The sequence below is a fragment of the Carcharodon carcharias genome, chromosome 18, assembly GCF_017639515.1.
Source record: "Carcharodon carcharias isolate sCarCar2 chromosome 18, sCarCar2.pri, whole genome shotgun sequence".
NCBI classification, from domain to species: domain Eukaryota; kingdom Metazoa; phylum Chordata; class Chondrichthyes; order Lamniformes; family Lamnidae; genus Carcharodon; species Carcharodon carcharias.
The window spans coordinates 35,520,726-35,534,253 of record NC_054484.1 but is presented as its reverse complement, the minus strand read 5'-3'; the positions used below and the strand labels follow the sequence as shown (position 1 = coordinate 35,534,253).

Below are 13,528 nucleotides of genomic sequence, written 5' to 3'. Positions count from 1 at the left end.
TGAAAGCCAAACAGAGAATGCTGGAAATGCTCAGCACGTTAGGAAGCACCTGTTTAGAGAGAAATTTAATCTTAACATCTTTGGCATGTCATCATGTTACTTTGATCAATTTATAGACACATTTCCTTCTTTCCTTCCTGCAGCCACATTTTACTTCTTTTTTTGGCATATGTTGTACTGGATTATACTCTGCCCTGAGGCACCATTTTGAGACCATAAATACTTAATAATGCATTTGAAAACTTAGTTTATTATTTCACTTGTTTTCCAGAAAGACATTTCCAAGCAGCACTTAGTAACTTGAACAGCTGCGATCTTCCAGAAAAACTGAAGAAGTGGGTGAACTCTTTTTTTTTTTAAAAAAACATGTTTATAATGAAACAGTTTTTATTTAATTTCAGATCATGTAGAATATTGTAGCCTTAGCCCGTGTAACATGGATGCATAGTTACTTAATCTCTACCATGACAATTCAGGAAAGCAGGATAACTCCAAGGTAGTTCACCACACCATGGGGAAAACGAGTCTGGGAAGCTAACAGTATGGTAGAGGCTTCAAAATCCAGCAGCAATCTGTACGGTGGATACTTGCTGGTTTAAGACTGTGTCCTATCTCCAGCTTGTGCCTGGGTGGGTGTTTGAAGCTTCTATTTGAAGGGGGTGTGAACTTCATTGCGGTCTGAAAAGGGGAGTGGGAAAGGCTATTCTGTCATTTTCCACAGATGTGCTGACACCTGGAAGGAATACAGCTTCAGACAGACCTGTGGGAGGGAAGGCATTTAAAAGGTATGCACGCTATCAAAGGCCTGATGTACTTACCATTAAAGAATCCCTTGTTTTCTTTCTTTCTTGTCTCCACCACCACCACAACCCCCCCACCTCTGGTTATCATGATCCTGTATGCCACTTGCAGCTATTTAGTTTTTTTTGCCTGAGCTGATTTTATTGGCGACAAAGGGTTTACCATTAGGAGTCCTTTGAGCCACGCGTTCAGCAGTAAATGGAACCAGTAGAGGGATAGCAGACAGGTCAAGCTGCACTAGAGGTGCCCCACGCTTTCCTTCCACATCTGCACCTGCAACCCAACATCTGCAGTGAGGGAGTAACCCTTGTTTTGGCCGTTGATAATGGAATCCTGCCTTCCAAAGATGGCTGTTTTTATGATCCCTATGGAAGGTGTATATCTGTCTAACCCTTAAGCTAGAAATCTCTCCTGAAGCATCCCAATGACGACATGTCACACTTTTTAAAATCCATTCTTGGGATGTGACCATCACTGCTGGGCCAGCATTTATTGCCCATCCCTAATTGCCCTTGAAATGTGCAGTTAGGAATTGCATTAAGAAAGTATGACAAGGTGATTAGCAGACGGCATTGTGTGTTTTGTTTGCACCTGTCAAGATGCCATCAGCCATTTCTGTGGATCCTGGCAAGCCCGCCTGTTTAAAAAAGTACTGTGGTAACCAGCCGCCTTTGGGGTTGGAGTAACAGAGAGGATGATGCCATTATCTCTACAAAGATACCAACTACAGCTACCCTACAGCACAATCACTTAAACAGAATCAGTTGTGGCCTGAAAACTGGCTGCAACTCCTTGCAGGCATGCTGCGGTGTGGCTGATGGGATATTGATGTAGAGTGGAACAAAGGAAAATCCTTTTCTCCAACATTTCATACAGCAGCATCAGTAACTTCAGTAGCTCTCAAGTGGAGCCTAAGAGTTGGTTGTCCTGTCACTTAATGATAGACTCATGCCTGCACCTATGGGCCCCTTTCCTTTGATTCTTTGTAAAGGTTGCACAAGAATTAAGATAGCTTTTAACGCTCTCCAAAAGTTTCTGGGATTTTTGTTCCTATCCTTTTGGTACTCCTCATTAATTGTTCCCATTCCCTTTAAATATGACTTGAATGTAATTTTCCCATTCTAACATTGGTATCCTCCCTAGATCCACCTAAGTTTGCATCTGGAGTTGTGAATGATTAGACAAATGAGGGTAAACTGGAAAATTTAGTGGTATTAGCACTTGAGATTTATACAATACTTAAAGCAATAGAAACAAAATTAGAATTATCAACCTGAAAATGATAGATGCTTCCCAAGAGCCATTTTGGCAGAGGCCTGGGAGTGGATCACTGACCTATTTGAACAGGGATGGTACATGGGATAGAGCCCTAAACAAATATTTTTACATGTATACGTAGGATTACATACACAAGATAAATGGCACAGAGACATCCCATTCAGACCAGCCATTCAAACACCATGCTAGTGTTTGTGCTCCACTAGAGCCTCCACCACCTTTTCTCCCTTAAATCGGCCAATATATTTACTTCTCCCTCATATGCTCATCTAGTTTCCCCTTAAATGCACCTATACTACTTGTTTCAATGTCCCTGTGATCATCAGTTCCACTTCCACATTCTCACCACTCTTTGGGCGAAGAGGTTTCTTCTGAATTCCCTATTTGATTTCTTGACGACTATCTTATTTTGATGGCCTCTAGTTATGCTCTTCTCAGAAGAGGAAATATTCTCTCTGTATCTAACTTGTATCATATTTATAATCTCTGTTAGTTCACTCCCCTGCCGCCTTTTTTCAATAGAGCAGAAACCCAGCTTGTCAATCTTTTCCTGGTATGTATACCCACGCAATTCTGGTATTATTCTTGTAAATCTTCTCTGCACCCTCCTGTCCCTGTATCCTTTTAATAATATAGTGACCAGAACTGTGTTCTTAAGTGTGTTCTAACCAAGGTTTGATACAGGTTTTGCATAACTTCCTTATTTTTCCATTCTACCCCTTTAGAAATAAAACCTAGTGCTTGATTTGAATTTTTTAATAGCCTTGCTAATTTTGGCTCAACTTTTAGTGCTTGATGTATTTGTACTCTCAAATCCATTTGTCCCTTTTTCCCTTTTACTTGCACCTTCCAAGTAATAAGTGACCTCCTTACTCTTCCTACCAAAATGTACTGCCTCACATTGTCCTGTGTTGAGCTTCATATGCCAATTATCTTCCCAACTGCAAGTTTGTCAATGTGCTCCTGTAATTTGTTGCAGTCTTCCTTGGTATTGACTATCCCCTCTCATCCACACATTTAGAAATTGTGGGCTGAATTATGAGGCGCCATGGTCCCTGCCCCCTCCCCCAAACCCCAGCCTATAAGTCAGTGGGGAACCTACCCAGGGGAAGAACGGCTCCCACGGAGCCATTTAGTGACCAGTTGGGAACAGGAAGCCCTGTCTCAGAAGCTGGCCAATCAGTTGTTGGTAGCTCTCAAGCACCGGCATGCCACCGTGGCCACTGCTGATACTGCACTAGGTTTGTGGAGGGGTTCAGCGATGGATCAGGAGTTTGTAAGTATTTGGGGGTTGGGGTGGGAGTCAGTCAGCAAGGTGGGAGCCAGGATTTAAGAGGCCGTGGGGGCAGGGGAACCTTGAGGGGGATAACACCTTGGGAGAAGGACCTCTGATGGGCCCATTTGCCAGCTAAGGAGGGTTCCTCCCACCACCCCAGCCCACACAGAGAAACCTGCTGGTGTGGCTGCTTGAATTGAGCTTTTTCCACTGTCAGGTTAATCCCTGCAGCAGTAGGATAAGGTCCTTAAGTGGGCATTAATTGTATATTTAGGAACCTCAATTTGCCCACTGGTGGCATGCCACCTGATGCCATGCTCACCACTGGTCAAATTGCACTGGGGTCAGGGCAGGAAGGTCGCCCAGTGGATTTAATGTGCCCTTGCCCCCTGCAGGTGAGTAAGCAGTGAATCCAGATTTGTGCCTTTGATTCCAAAGCACAAATTATTAATGTAAGCTTTGAACAACAGTGGTCCCAAAATTGATCCTTGTGGATATTGCCCAGGTTTTGCTGTATTTGGACATGGACTGCTTCAGTATCTGAGGAGTTGCAAACGGTGCTGAACATTGCGTAATCATCAGCAAACATCCCCACTTCTGACCTTATGATGGTAGGAAGGTCATTCATGAAGTTGAAAGTGGTTGGGCCCAGGACATTACCCTGAGGAACTCCTGCAGTGGTGTCCAACAACCACAGCCATCTTCCTTTGTCCTAGGTATGACTCCAGCCACCGGAGAGTTTTCCCTCTGATTTCCATTGACCCCAGTTTTGCTAGGGTTCCTTGATGCCGCACTTGGTCAAATGCTGCCTTGATGTTAAGGGCAGTCACTCTCACTTCACCTCTGGAGTTCAGCTCTCTTGTCCATGTTTGAACCAAGGCTGTAAGGAGGTCAGGAGCTGAGTGATCCTGGAGGAACCCAAAACGAGTGTCAGTGAGCAGGTTATTGCTAAGCAAGTGCTGCTAGATAGCACTGTTGATGACCCCTTCCATTACTTTGCTGATGATCGAGAGTAGACTGATGGGGCGGTAATTAGCCAGCTTGGATTTGCCCTGCTTTTTGTGGACAGGTCATATTTGGGCAATTTTCCATATTGCTGGGTATATACCAGTATTGGAACAGCTTGACTAGGAGTAAATCAAATTGGCTGAAGACTGGCATCTATGATGCTGGGAACCTCCGGAGGAGGTCGAGATGGATCATCCACTCAGCACTTCTGGCTAAAGATTGCTGCGAATGCTTCAACCTTATCTTTTTGCACTGATGTGCTGGACCCCCCCCCATCATTGAAGATGGAGGTCTTTGAGGAGCCGCCTCCTCCAATGAGTTGTTTAATTGTCCACCACCGTTCACAACTGGATGTAGCAGGACTGCAGAGTTTAGATCAGATCCGTTGATTGTGGAATCGCTTAGCCCTGTCTATCACTTGCTGTTTGGCATGCAAGTAGTCCTGTGTCATAGCTTCACTGGGTTGACACTTGGATGGATTGCAACCATGTATTTTAAAATACGTGGATACGATCTATCCATGCCCAGGGGCTTTATCCTCTTTTGAGTTTGTTTAGTTTATTCATTACATCCCCTTGTCTAATTTTAAATGTACTTATCACATTAATCCTCTCATCATTAAGTGTCATGCCTATCTTTTTCTCCCTGGAAATACAAAAGCAAAAAATTCATTTATAATTTCTGGAAACTCTTTTGTTACCGTGGTGTTATCCTTTCTATCCCCTAATTATCCTATTCCCATCACAATCTTCCTTTGTTTTATTGACGTGCCTGTAAAATATTTATTATTTTGTTTTATTTTCTTCGATAAGTTAATTTCATGGTTCTTTTTAATTGTTTTTTGCCTTCTTTCCTAATGCTTTGGTTTTCTCTTATAATCATGCACTCCTCTGCTGTCTATGTACTTAAGGAATATCTTCCTAACCCTCAGTTGTTCCCTTATGTCGCTATTCATCCCTGGAGTCCCATTGGTGTTTAGTTTGTTCTTTTAGCAGAATATATTTTCCCTGCACTCTGTTGAACATTGTTTTAAATATTTCCCATTGTTGTTTACCAATATAGTCGCTCATTTAATTTTCCCAAGTTCCATTCTCAGCCCCTCAAAATCTGCTTTTCTCCGCTTTACCAACTTGGTTATGACCCTCTTCATCACCATTCATACTAATGTTCCTCTCCATCACCATTCCTTTTTGAAGCGAAGAAATCTAACAATAAACAACATTCCTTTTTAATTTTGCCTTCAGGTACAACTAGAATATAGCTATCTTCTAAATGATAAAAATAATTTGGAACATCACCCTTTAAGAAAAAGGGGTTAAGAGGAAGAGCCCAATGTGAGAAAAGCTTCTCCATCCAGAGCTCCCTCACATCTTAGAAGTAGAGTACAGACGTCTTAATATCTTGGAGAGTACATTTATATTCTACTTCTAAGATGTGAGGGAATCCTGAGTGGAGGTATATTTTTTTTATGATTTCAATTGCTCCATGTGGGCTACGTCAAACAATAATCATGCAAACTTTGCTTCGGTCATTGAATTTTCCAAGGCTGATAGGCTTCAGTGAGCATGGGGTTTAGGAATGTAGAGGGGTGGATAGGTTGAAGTGGGAGAAAACTTGAGGGAGTGTCCTAGATGGATAGGTTATTAGAGTGAATATGGTGGGTGTGCTGTAGTGGGCAGAGGCCTGAGGGTGTCTTATGTGGATAGGTTGTAGTAAGTGGGAGGCACCAAGAGTGGGTAGCCTGTAATGGGCAGAGGTTTAGGATTGTCTGAGGTGAAGAGGTTTGGGAATGTCAAAAATAGATATTAGGCAAAAATCTGCTCACTAAATGCCTAGTTGTTAATGTTGGAGTGCAAAATGGTGAATAAAAGGCATCAGAGGTAGTCAAAACAAAATACTTTTGTACATCTTGAAATATCTAGAGTGAGTTTTTAAAAAAAAAAAGTCAGGGTTGTTAATTAGTTATGTTACTGGATATGTTACTGCCTTGGACATGTAGGTTTGAAATGTAGTTTTTGATGCCTGTCTCTTTCTGTTTCATAGCATATCTTGTCTGAATTGCGTTGTTGTTGGCAATGGAGGAGTACTTCGAAACAAGACATTAGGGAAAAAAATTGACTCCTATGATGTTGTTATAAGGTATTCAATTTTTTTGCTAAACCTTGTTATATGAAACATTTTATCTGGTGTTACTAACACCAGAGTGTTCTTGAGCTCCTTGAGAACATTTATCAATTTAAAACAAAGAATGTTACTGGATGTTGAATTTTTTTTCCAACTACTTAGCAATTGCTGCAATTCTCCCTTCTCCCCAATCCACATAAATTTGTTATGGCATGTTGTCAAATAACTGATTACATCTTTGCAGATTTGTGTAACTGCACTCTAATTGTATTGCATGTTTTTGATAGCATTTGGAAATCAAGTCCTTTGTTTCAATTTCTAAAAACTTTACCCGGTTAGTAATGGAATAGAACAACTTAAAGAGGAATTTGCAAAGTGACATTACGCCTTGATTCAAACATGGACAAAAGAGTTGAAATCCCAAGGTGAGGTGAGAGTGACTGCCCTTGACATCAAGGCAGTATTTGACTGAGTGTGGCATTAAGGAGCCCTCACAAAACTGGAGTCAATGGGAATCGGCGAAAACTCTGCACTGGTTGGAGTCATACCTAGCACAAAGGAAGATGGTTGTGGTTGTTGGAGGTCAGTCATCTCAGCTCCAGGACATCACTGCACGAGTTCCTCAGGGTAGTGTTCTCAGCCCAACCATCGTTAGCTGCTTCATCAATGACCTTCCTTCCATCATAAGGTCAGAAGTGGGGATGTTCGCTGACAATTGCACAATGTTGAGCACCATTTGCGACTCCTCAGATTCTGAAGCAGTCCATGTACGAATGCAGCAAGACCAGGACAACATCCAGACTTGGGCTGAGAAGTGGCAAATAACATTTGCGCCACACGAGTGCCAGGCAATGACCATCTCCAACAAAAGAGAACCTGACCACCCCCCTGTGATATTCAATGGCATTACCATCACTGAATCCCCCACTATCAACACCCTCGGGTTACCATTGATCAGAAACTGAACTGGACTAGCCATATAAAAACTGTGGCTACAATTACAGGTCAGAGGCTAGTAATTCTGTGGCAGGTAACACATCCCCTGACTCCCCAAAGCCTGTCCACCATCTACAAGGCACAAGTCAGGTGTGTGATGGAATACTCCCCACTTGCCTGGATGAGTGCAGCTCCCACAACACTCGAGAAGCTTGACAGCGATCAGTACAAAGCAGTCTGCTTGATTGGCACCATATCCACAAACATTCACTCCCTCCAACACCGACACACAGTAGCAGCAGTGTGTACCATCTACAGGATGAATTGCAGGAATTCACCAAGGCTCCTTCGACAGCACCTTCCAAACCCACGACCACTAGCATCTAGAAGGACAAGGGCAGCAGATAGATGGGAACACCACCACCTGATGTTCTCCTCCAAGCCACTCACCATCCTGACTTGGAAATATATCGCCGTTCCTTCACTGTCACTGGGTCAAAATCCCGGAACTCCCTTCCTAACAGCACTGTCGGTGTTCCTACACCACATGGACTGCAGCGGTTCAGGAAGGCAGCTCACCACCACCTTCTAAGGCCAACTAGGGATGGGCAATAAATGCTGGCCCAGCCAGCGAAGCCCACATCCGTGAAAGAATTTTTAAAAATGACAGCCGGCATGAAAGGGGAGACTAAAAGTACAGTCAAAAAGAACTTAGAATTTCAAAGTGGTGGGCTAGATTAGCTCCAAAGAACACTCTGAAGTATATTTTGGAGCAAATGGCTAGATAGGATAGAGTGGAGAAAGTATGTAAAAGGATTTGGAAATAAGGAAAGGGGTCTTCAAATGTATTCTCTGAAGCTCTGGGAACCTGTGGAGCTTGACCGGGATGGTTGATTGGTACGTGGAAGGGGTCTTGGGGCACAGAGTTCTGCATTTGCTAAGGTTTGTGAAGGATGGAGCTGGGGGGGACGCCTGAAAATACATAATTGGCAAAATCAGTTGTCACTGATGAAAACAGATTAGGGTTTCAGTATCGGATTGGAAGGGGCAGGATGGAAGCAAGTATGTCTCATTTGAAGAAGGTGATGGCAGTCTTGGCAACACAACAGGTGTGGGGTTTTAAAAAAAACTCAGCTACAAACTGAGCAGAACATCATGGTTGTGTCCCGCCAGATTTACCAGTCTGAGAGGTTTGTACAGTGAGACAGTGTTTGCAGGGACTTTTAAAGATTGGGAGAAAAGCATTTAAATGAAGTGGTTTGAGAATAGAATTTTAGTTGGCAGGGCTGCTGGTGGAATTGAGAGGCAGTTAGAGCATGGAAGCAATAGTCCAGACAGAAGAACTGAGGAACTTTGCTTTTGTCAGTACTGAAGTGGGAAGAAATTGCTTTTAGGACCTGATATAAAACAGGGAATTAGAATAGTGCAACACTATTAGACCATTTTGGTACTAGGGTAGAGGTTGAAATCTGATTGGAAGGTATCAAACATGGAGTTCGGGGCAAGATGGGCATAGATTTGGAAGGCAATGGTGCACTTAAAGACTTTTTAGAGAAAGGGAGGTTGGTTAGGGGATGATAGTTTGCAAGGAATGAGGTGTTAAGGGTAGGTTTTTTTAAGAGAAGTGATGATAGCAGATTTGATGGAGAGGGAGACATTACCTGAGGAGTGAGAACTGTTAACAATATTAGCTAACATGGAAGCCAGGAGGGAAGTTGGATAGTCAGTAGTTTAGTGGGAATAGGGTTGAGAGAGAGTATCATGGGCAAGAATAGCTCTGAGGAGATGGGAGGAAGCTAGAGAAAGATATTAGGATGGCGGGAAGCCATAGAGGAAGTTTGGCTTGGTGAGCTGGGGGAAGGGAGGGAAATGACAGAGCCAGCTGATAGTCTCAATCTTCAGGCAAAAAAAGTTGTAAGAATTCACCATTCTGATGGTGTGACATTGGGATTGTTCTAGTTAATTTTTATTTTAATTAAAAGTGTGCACCACACACACAGCGGTGCCACAGTGCCAGTACTGCTTAGTGAAAAATCTTCAGTTTGTTTTCAGGCTAATAGAATGGAAAGAATTTTAGTCAGAAAGTTCAAGGTGACTTAAAGGTGGAAGCAATGTTCTTTGAATAGTTTATGATACTGTTTCAATTTACCTCACTGCTCCGTTTCTAATTCCTTTTAAGATTAAATACTGGCCCTGTGATTGGATACGAAGATGATGTTGGGAACAAAACAACATTTAGGTTCTGTTACCCAGAATCTGTCTTTTCCGACCCCAGACAGTATGATGCCGACACTACATTGGTTTTTGTTCCCTTTAAGGCAATAGACTTACGATGGTTAAATGAGGTGCTCTTAAAGCACAGAGTGGTGAGTTTGCTGAAATTGTTTATTTTTAAAAAAACATTCCTCCAAACACCCACCCTTGATCCCTCTATACTTGCAAACTACTGTCGCATCTCTGGCCTTCCATTCCCCTCTAGTCCTTGAATGTACAATTGCTTCTAAAATCCATGCCCATTTCTCTCATAAGTCCAAGTTTCCATCCCTGCCACAAAACTAAATGGCCCCAAAGACACTAATAATATATGTGACTGCGGTGCACTCTACCTCCCATCCTTCTCGCTCTCTCTACAGACTTTGACAATTGACCGCGCAATCCCCCTACGATGCCATGAAGTTCCAGCTCAGGTGGACTGCCCTGGCTTTGTTCTAATCTTGTTTATCAAGATTTTTCAGCAATGGCTTCCCTTCCTGGCTGTCCACCTTTACATCTGGAGTCCCACAAGCATGGCCTCTCTCCCCTTCCTCATCAAAATGCCTCTGTTCGGTGACATCATCCAAAGACATGAGGTTCTACTTGTACACTGATAGCATCCTGCCCCAGCTTTTCATCAACTCTCTTGACCCATCCACTGCCTTTGTGTTGTCAGACTACTTGTACAACATCCAGTCCTGGATGAACTGTAGTTTCCTCTAATGAAGCGTTGAGAAAATCAAAGTCATTGTCTTGAGCCTCCTTGACACAAACTCTGTTCAGCTACCACTGATTCCACCTGGCTAAGGGTGGAAACCTGATTGGAGGGTTTCAGTCATGGAGTTCTGGGAAAGATGGGCATTGATTTGAAAGGTAACAATACATTTAAAGATTTTGTAGAGGAAAGGCCACTATGTCAGACTGAACCAAACTGTTTACCAACTTGGTATTAAATTTGACTGAGCTAAGTTTCAATCCTCTATCCTCCCCTTAAAAAAATGTCTAGTTCCACCCTCAACAGTGCTTTTGCCCACACTCACCTGCTGCTGAAATCCACATCTATGCCTTTGTCACCTTCAGACTTGGCTCATCCAAAATTCTTTTCGCTGGTCCCTCACTGTTTATAAAATTCAGCCAATCCAAAACACTGCTGCCTGTATTCCATCCCCTCCTCCCATCACCCGTGTGCTCACTGGCCATTATTGATTACTTGCAGGGTGGGTATGACTCCAAGGGCAGAATTTCATTGCTAGCCAATCACAACTTCAGTAACAAAACAGCTATTTGGTGAAGGCGTCCAGAATGGCCCAGAATGCTCTTCTGAACCTACCTTTGAGATCAGTTGTTGAAAACGGGCTTTGAACAGAATAAATGAAGCTGACTTTTCCTGTGGATGTTATAGAATCCACTGGGTGCAGACTGACTATGCCACTTATTCAGGTGGATGTCAAGAAAGCTGGATAGTATAGATTTAACTGCAATTATAATGTGTTTTCAAGACTGCAACCTATTTTGATTTTATTACAGTCCATGCGGGGCTTCTGGAAAAAAACACCTATGCAACTCATCTACAAAAATAGTCAGATAAGGATCTTAAAACCTTCCATAGTCCACAAAGCAGCCTTTGATTTACTAAAACTACCCACACTTGTGCCTAAGCTCAAGGTATGCTGATAAATATGTTTTATTTTCCTATTTTGGTAATTTTTCTGTATAGCTTTAACTCAGACCATAGAGAGTGAAATCAGAATGAATGCACTCAAATATATTTATTTAATTGGGTAGTCTGGAGCACTGATGTATGAGTTGAAACTTCTTTAAAATTCCATTGTTTCCCATTTGACAAGTTCTGGATTAATATTCACAAGAAAGGAGGAAACATTAGTCAAGATACTAGGAGCTGTGCAGGAATCGTCTAGTATGATTTGTTTCCTAGTGTTATTACTTGCAAACTTCTTGTGGGACATACCTGACCCTACCTGCTTGGAAGCTTTATGTACCTTAGACTGGAAAATTGTAGGTGGCAACTCTCCACAACTTCATTGTCAAGATGTGGTGTTTTGATGTACTGCACAAAGCAACAAACAAAACATTTGTTATTCAACATCTTTTCCCATCCAATTACTTTTCCCCCTCTGCATTGATGGTTCCATCTGGTTTCCATTTAATGGTGGAAAAGCAAAGGAGGGAGCATCAATTGATAAAGAGCACCAGTGAGGAGAAACAAATGGGGATGGACCCATGGATTTTACATCTTACTAGGGCTGCATACAGAGCTTATTAGTCAGCAGGTGCTCTTTATGCAGTGCTTTGAGAGGTTGCCAAGTGACAAGCAGAAGGTTTTATGAACTCGAGAAGGTTTTATGAACCTCCAGAACAGAACCTCCAGAGTGTCCTGCTCCTAAGGAGGAGACTCTTATTTCTTACTTCCGATCTACAGAGTTTAAAGCATAACTTCTTAGAGTACCTTGATGACAGGCTTTATGCTCTTCATTGCCAAGCCAGTGTCTACCAAACTACAAATCCCTGATCATTTAGAAAAAGCAGCTAGAATTGGAGAATGGTATGAGGAGAGGAGAGACGAGATGGATGACAACTTGAACTCTATCAGGATGAGGACCCAACAACACCACCACCCCCCCCCCCCCCCCCCCCCGCCCCCTCCCACCCACCGATTGGTTGCTTGAGAGGGCTATTGAAGAGGTAGGAAGAGAGGCAGTGGCAGAGCCATCTAATAATGCAGCAGAATAGGCCAGCTTAGTCAGTATCAGTGATACTGAGTCACTCCAGTGATGGACCTTGAAGTCTCCCACCCAGAATACATACTGTACCCTTGCTGCCCTCAGTGCTGCTTCTCAGTGGAAGAGCACTGATTCATCAGCTGATGGAGAAAAGTAGGTTATAATCAGCAGGAGGCTTCCTTTCCCATGAGACTTTAAGGGGTCTGGAATAAATGTTGAGGCCTTCCAGGGCCACGCCTTCCCAATGTATACCACACTGCCCCCACGTCTGGTGGGTCTATCTTGCCCATTGGACAAGACATACCCAGAGATGGTAATGAAGAGGTCTGGGGCCTTGACTGGAAGGTTTAATTCTGTGGATATGGTTATTTCAAGCTGTTGCTTGACAAGTCTGTGAGGCTAGGCAACACCATAATTTTGGTATGAGTCCCCAGATGTTAGTGAGAAGGACTTTGCAGGGACCTTCTTGTGGCTGTGTGACTTACTGCTAGGGATAGAGACACCGACATTGGTAATGAAGCCTGGGGGATTTGACCTAGAACATAGGAGTGAGTGGAATGTAGAGGAGCTTATCGGAGTGCCATTAGAGGCTGCAGCATTGCCTTCATTTAAAGTCTGTTCAGTCAATCTTTTTCACACAAGTCTGCTCAGCCATGCATCAAAAGAGGCCACTTGTCCTTCTGCCACATTTTCCCTTCTCTGTTGACAAGGGTGCAGAGTTGCTTTCAGTACTATTGGATAACTGGCTTCCATTCTTCTAAAGTGGTTGTGCACCTGTAGAAGACATAAATGACCTTTTGAAACTGGGGATGAAAGAGTAGTACCTCCTCTCGTGATTTCCACCCATTGGAAGTGCTGCTTCAACATTCAAGTAGTACAGGTCTACTATTGTACACATTATACTTTTGACTGATAACCTGCACTGATGTCAGTAGCCCAATGGCCATCTATCCATTATTCTTGCTCATTCAAATAGTTGTGTCACCCACAAATGGGTGCTGGTCATCTATTGTGCCAGAAACCTGCTCCTCCTTCGACTGGAATTGGACAAGTTGAGGAAATCCAAGACAGCCAGTGAGAAATCTGTGATCAGTGCTGTTTGTAACTCTTA

General features: G+C 43.0%; 1 protein-coding gene across 12 annotated transcripts in view; it reads left to right on the top strand.

Moving 5' to 3' along the window:
- Nucleotides 1–13,528, top strand: part of LOC121290334 (type 2 lactosamine alpha-2,3-sialyltransferase-like) — a 112,327-nt gene that overhangs the window by 88,450 nt on the left and 10,349 nt on the right. For 11 of the 12 annotated variants that reach the window (XM_041210670.1, XM_041210664.1, XM_041210666.1 and 8 more), the window contains 4 exons: nucleotides 272–335; nucleotides 6,407–6,502; nucleotides 9,603–9,789; nucleotides 11,204–11,341. In XM_041210670.1, the coding sequence (XP_041066604.1) occupies nucleotides 272–335; nucleotides 6,407–6,502; nucleotides 9,603–9,789; nucleotides 11,204–11,341 (485 nt within the window). The remainder of the gene's footprint in view (nucleotides 1–271; nucleotides 336–6,406; nucleotides 6,503–9,602; nucleotides 9,790–11,203; nucleotides 11,342–13,528) is intronic. The other variant, XM_041210669.1, reaches the window with a different exon arrangement.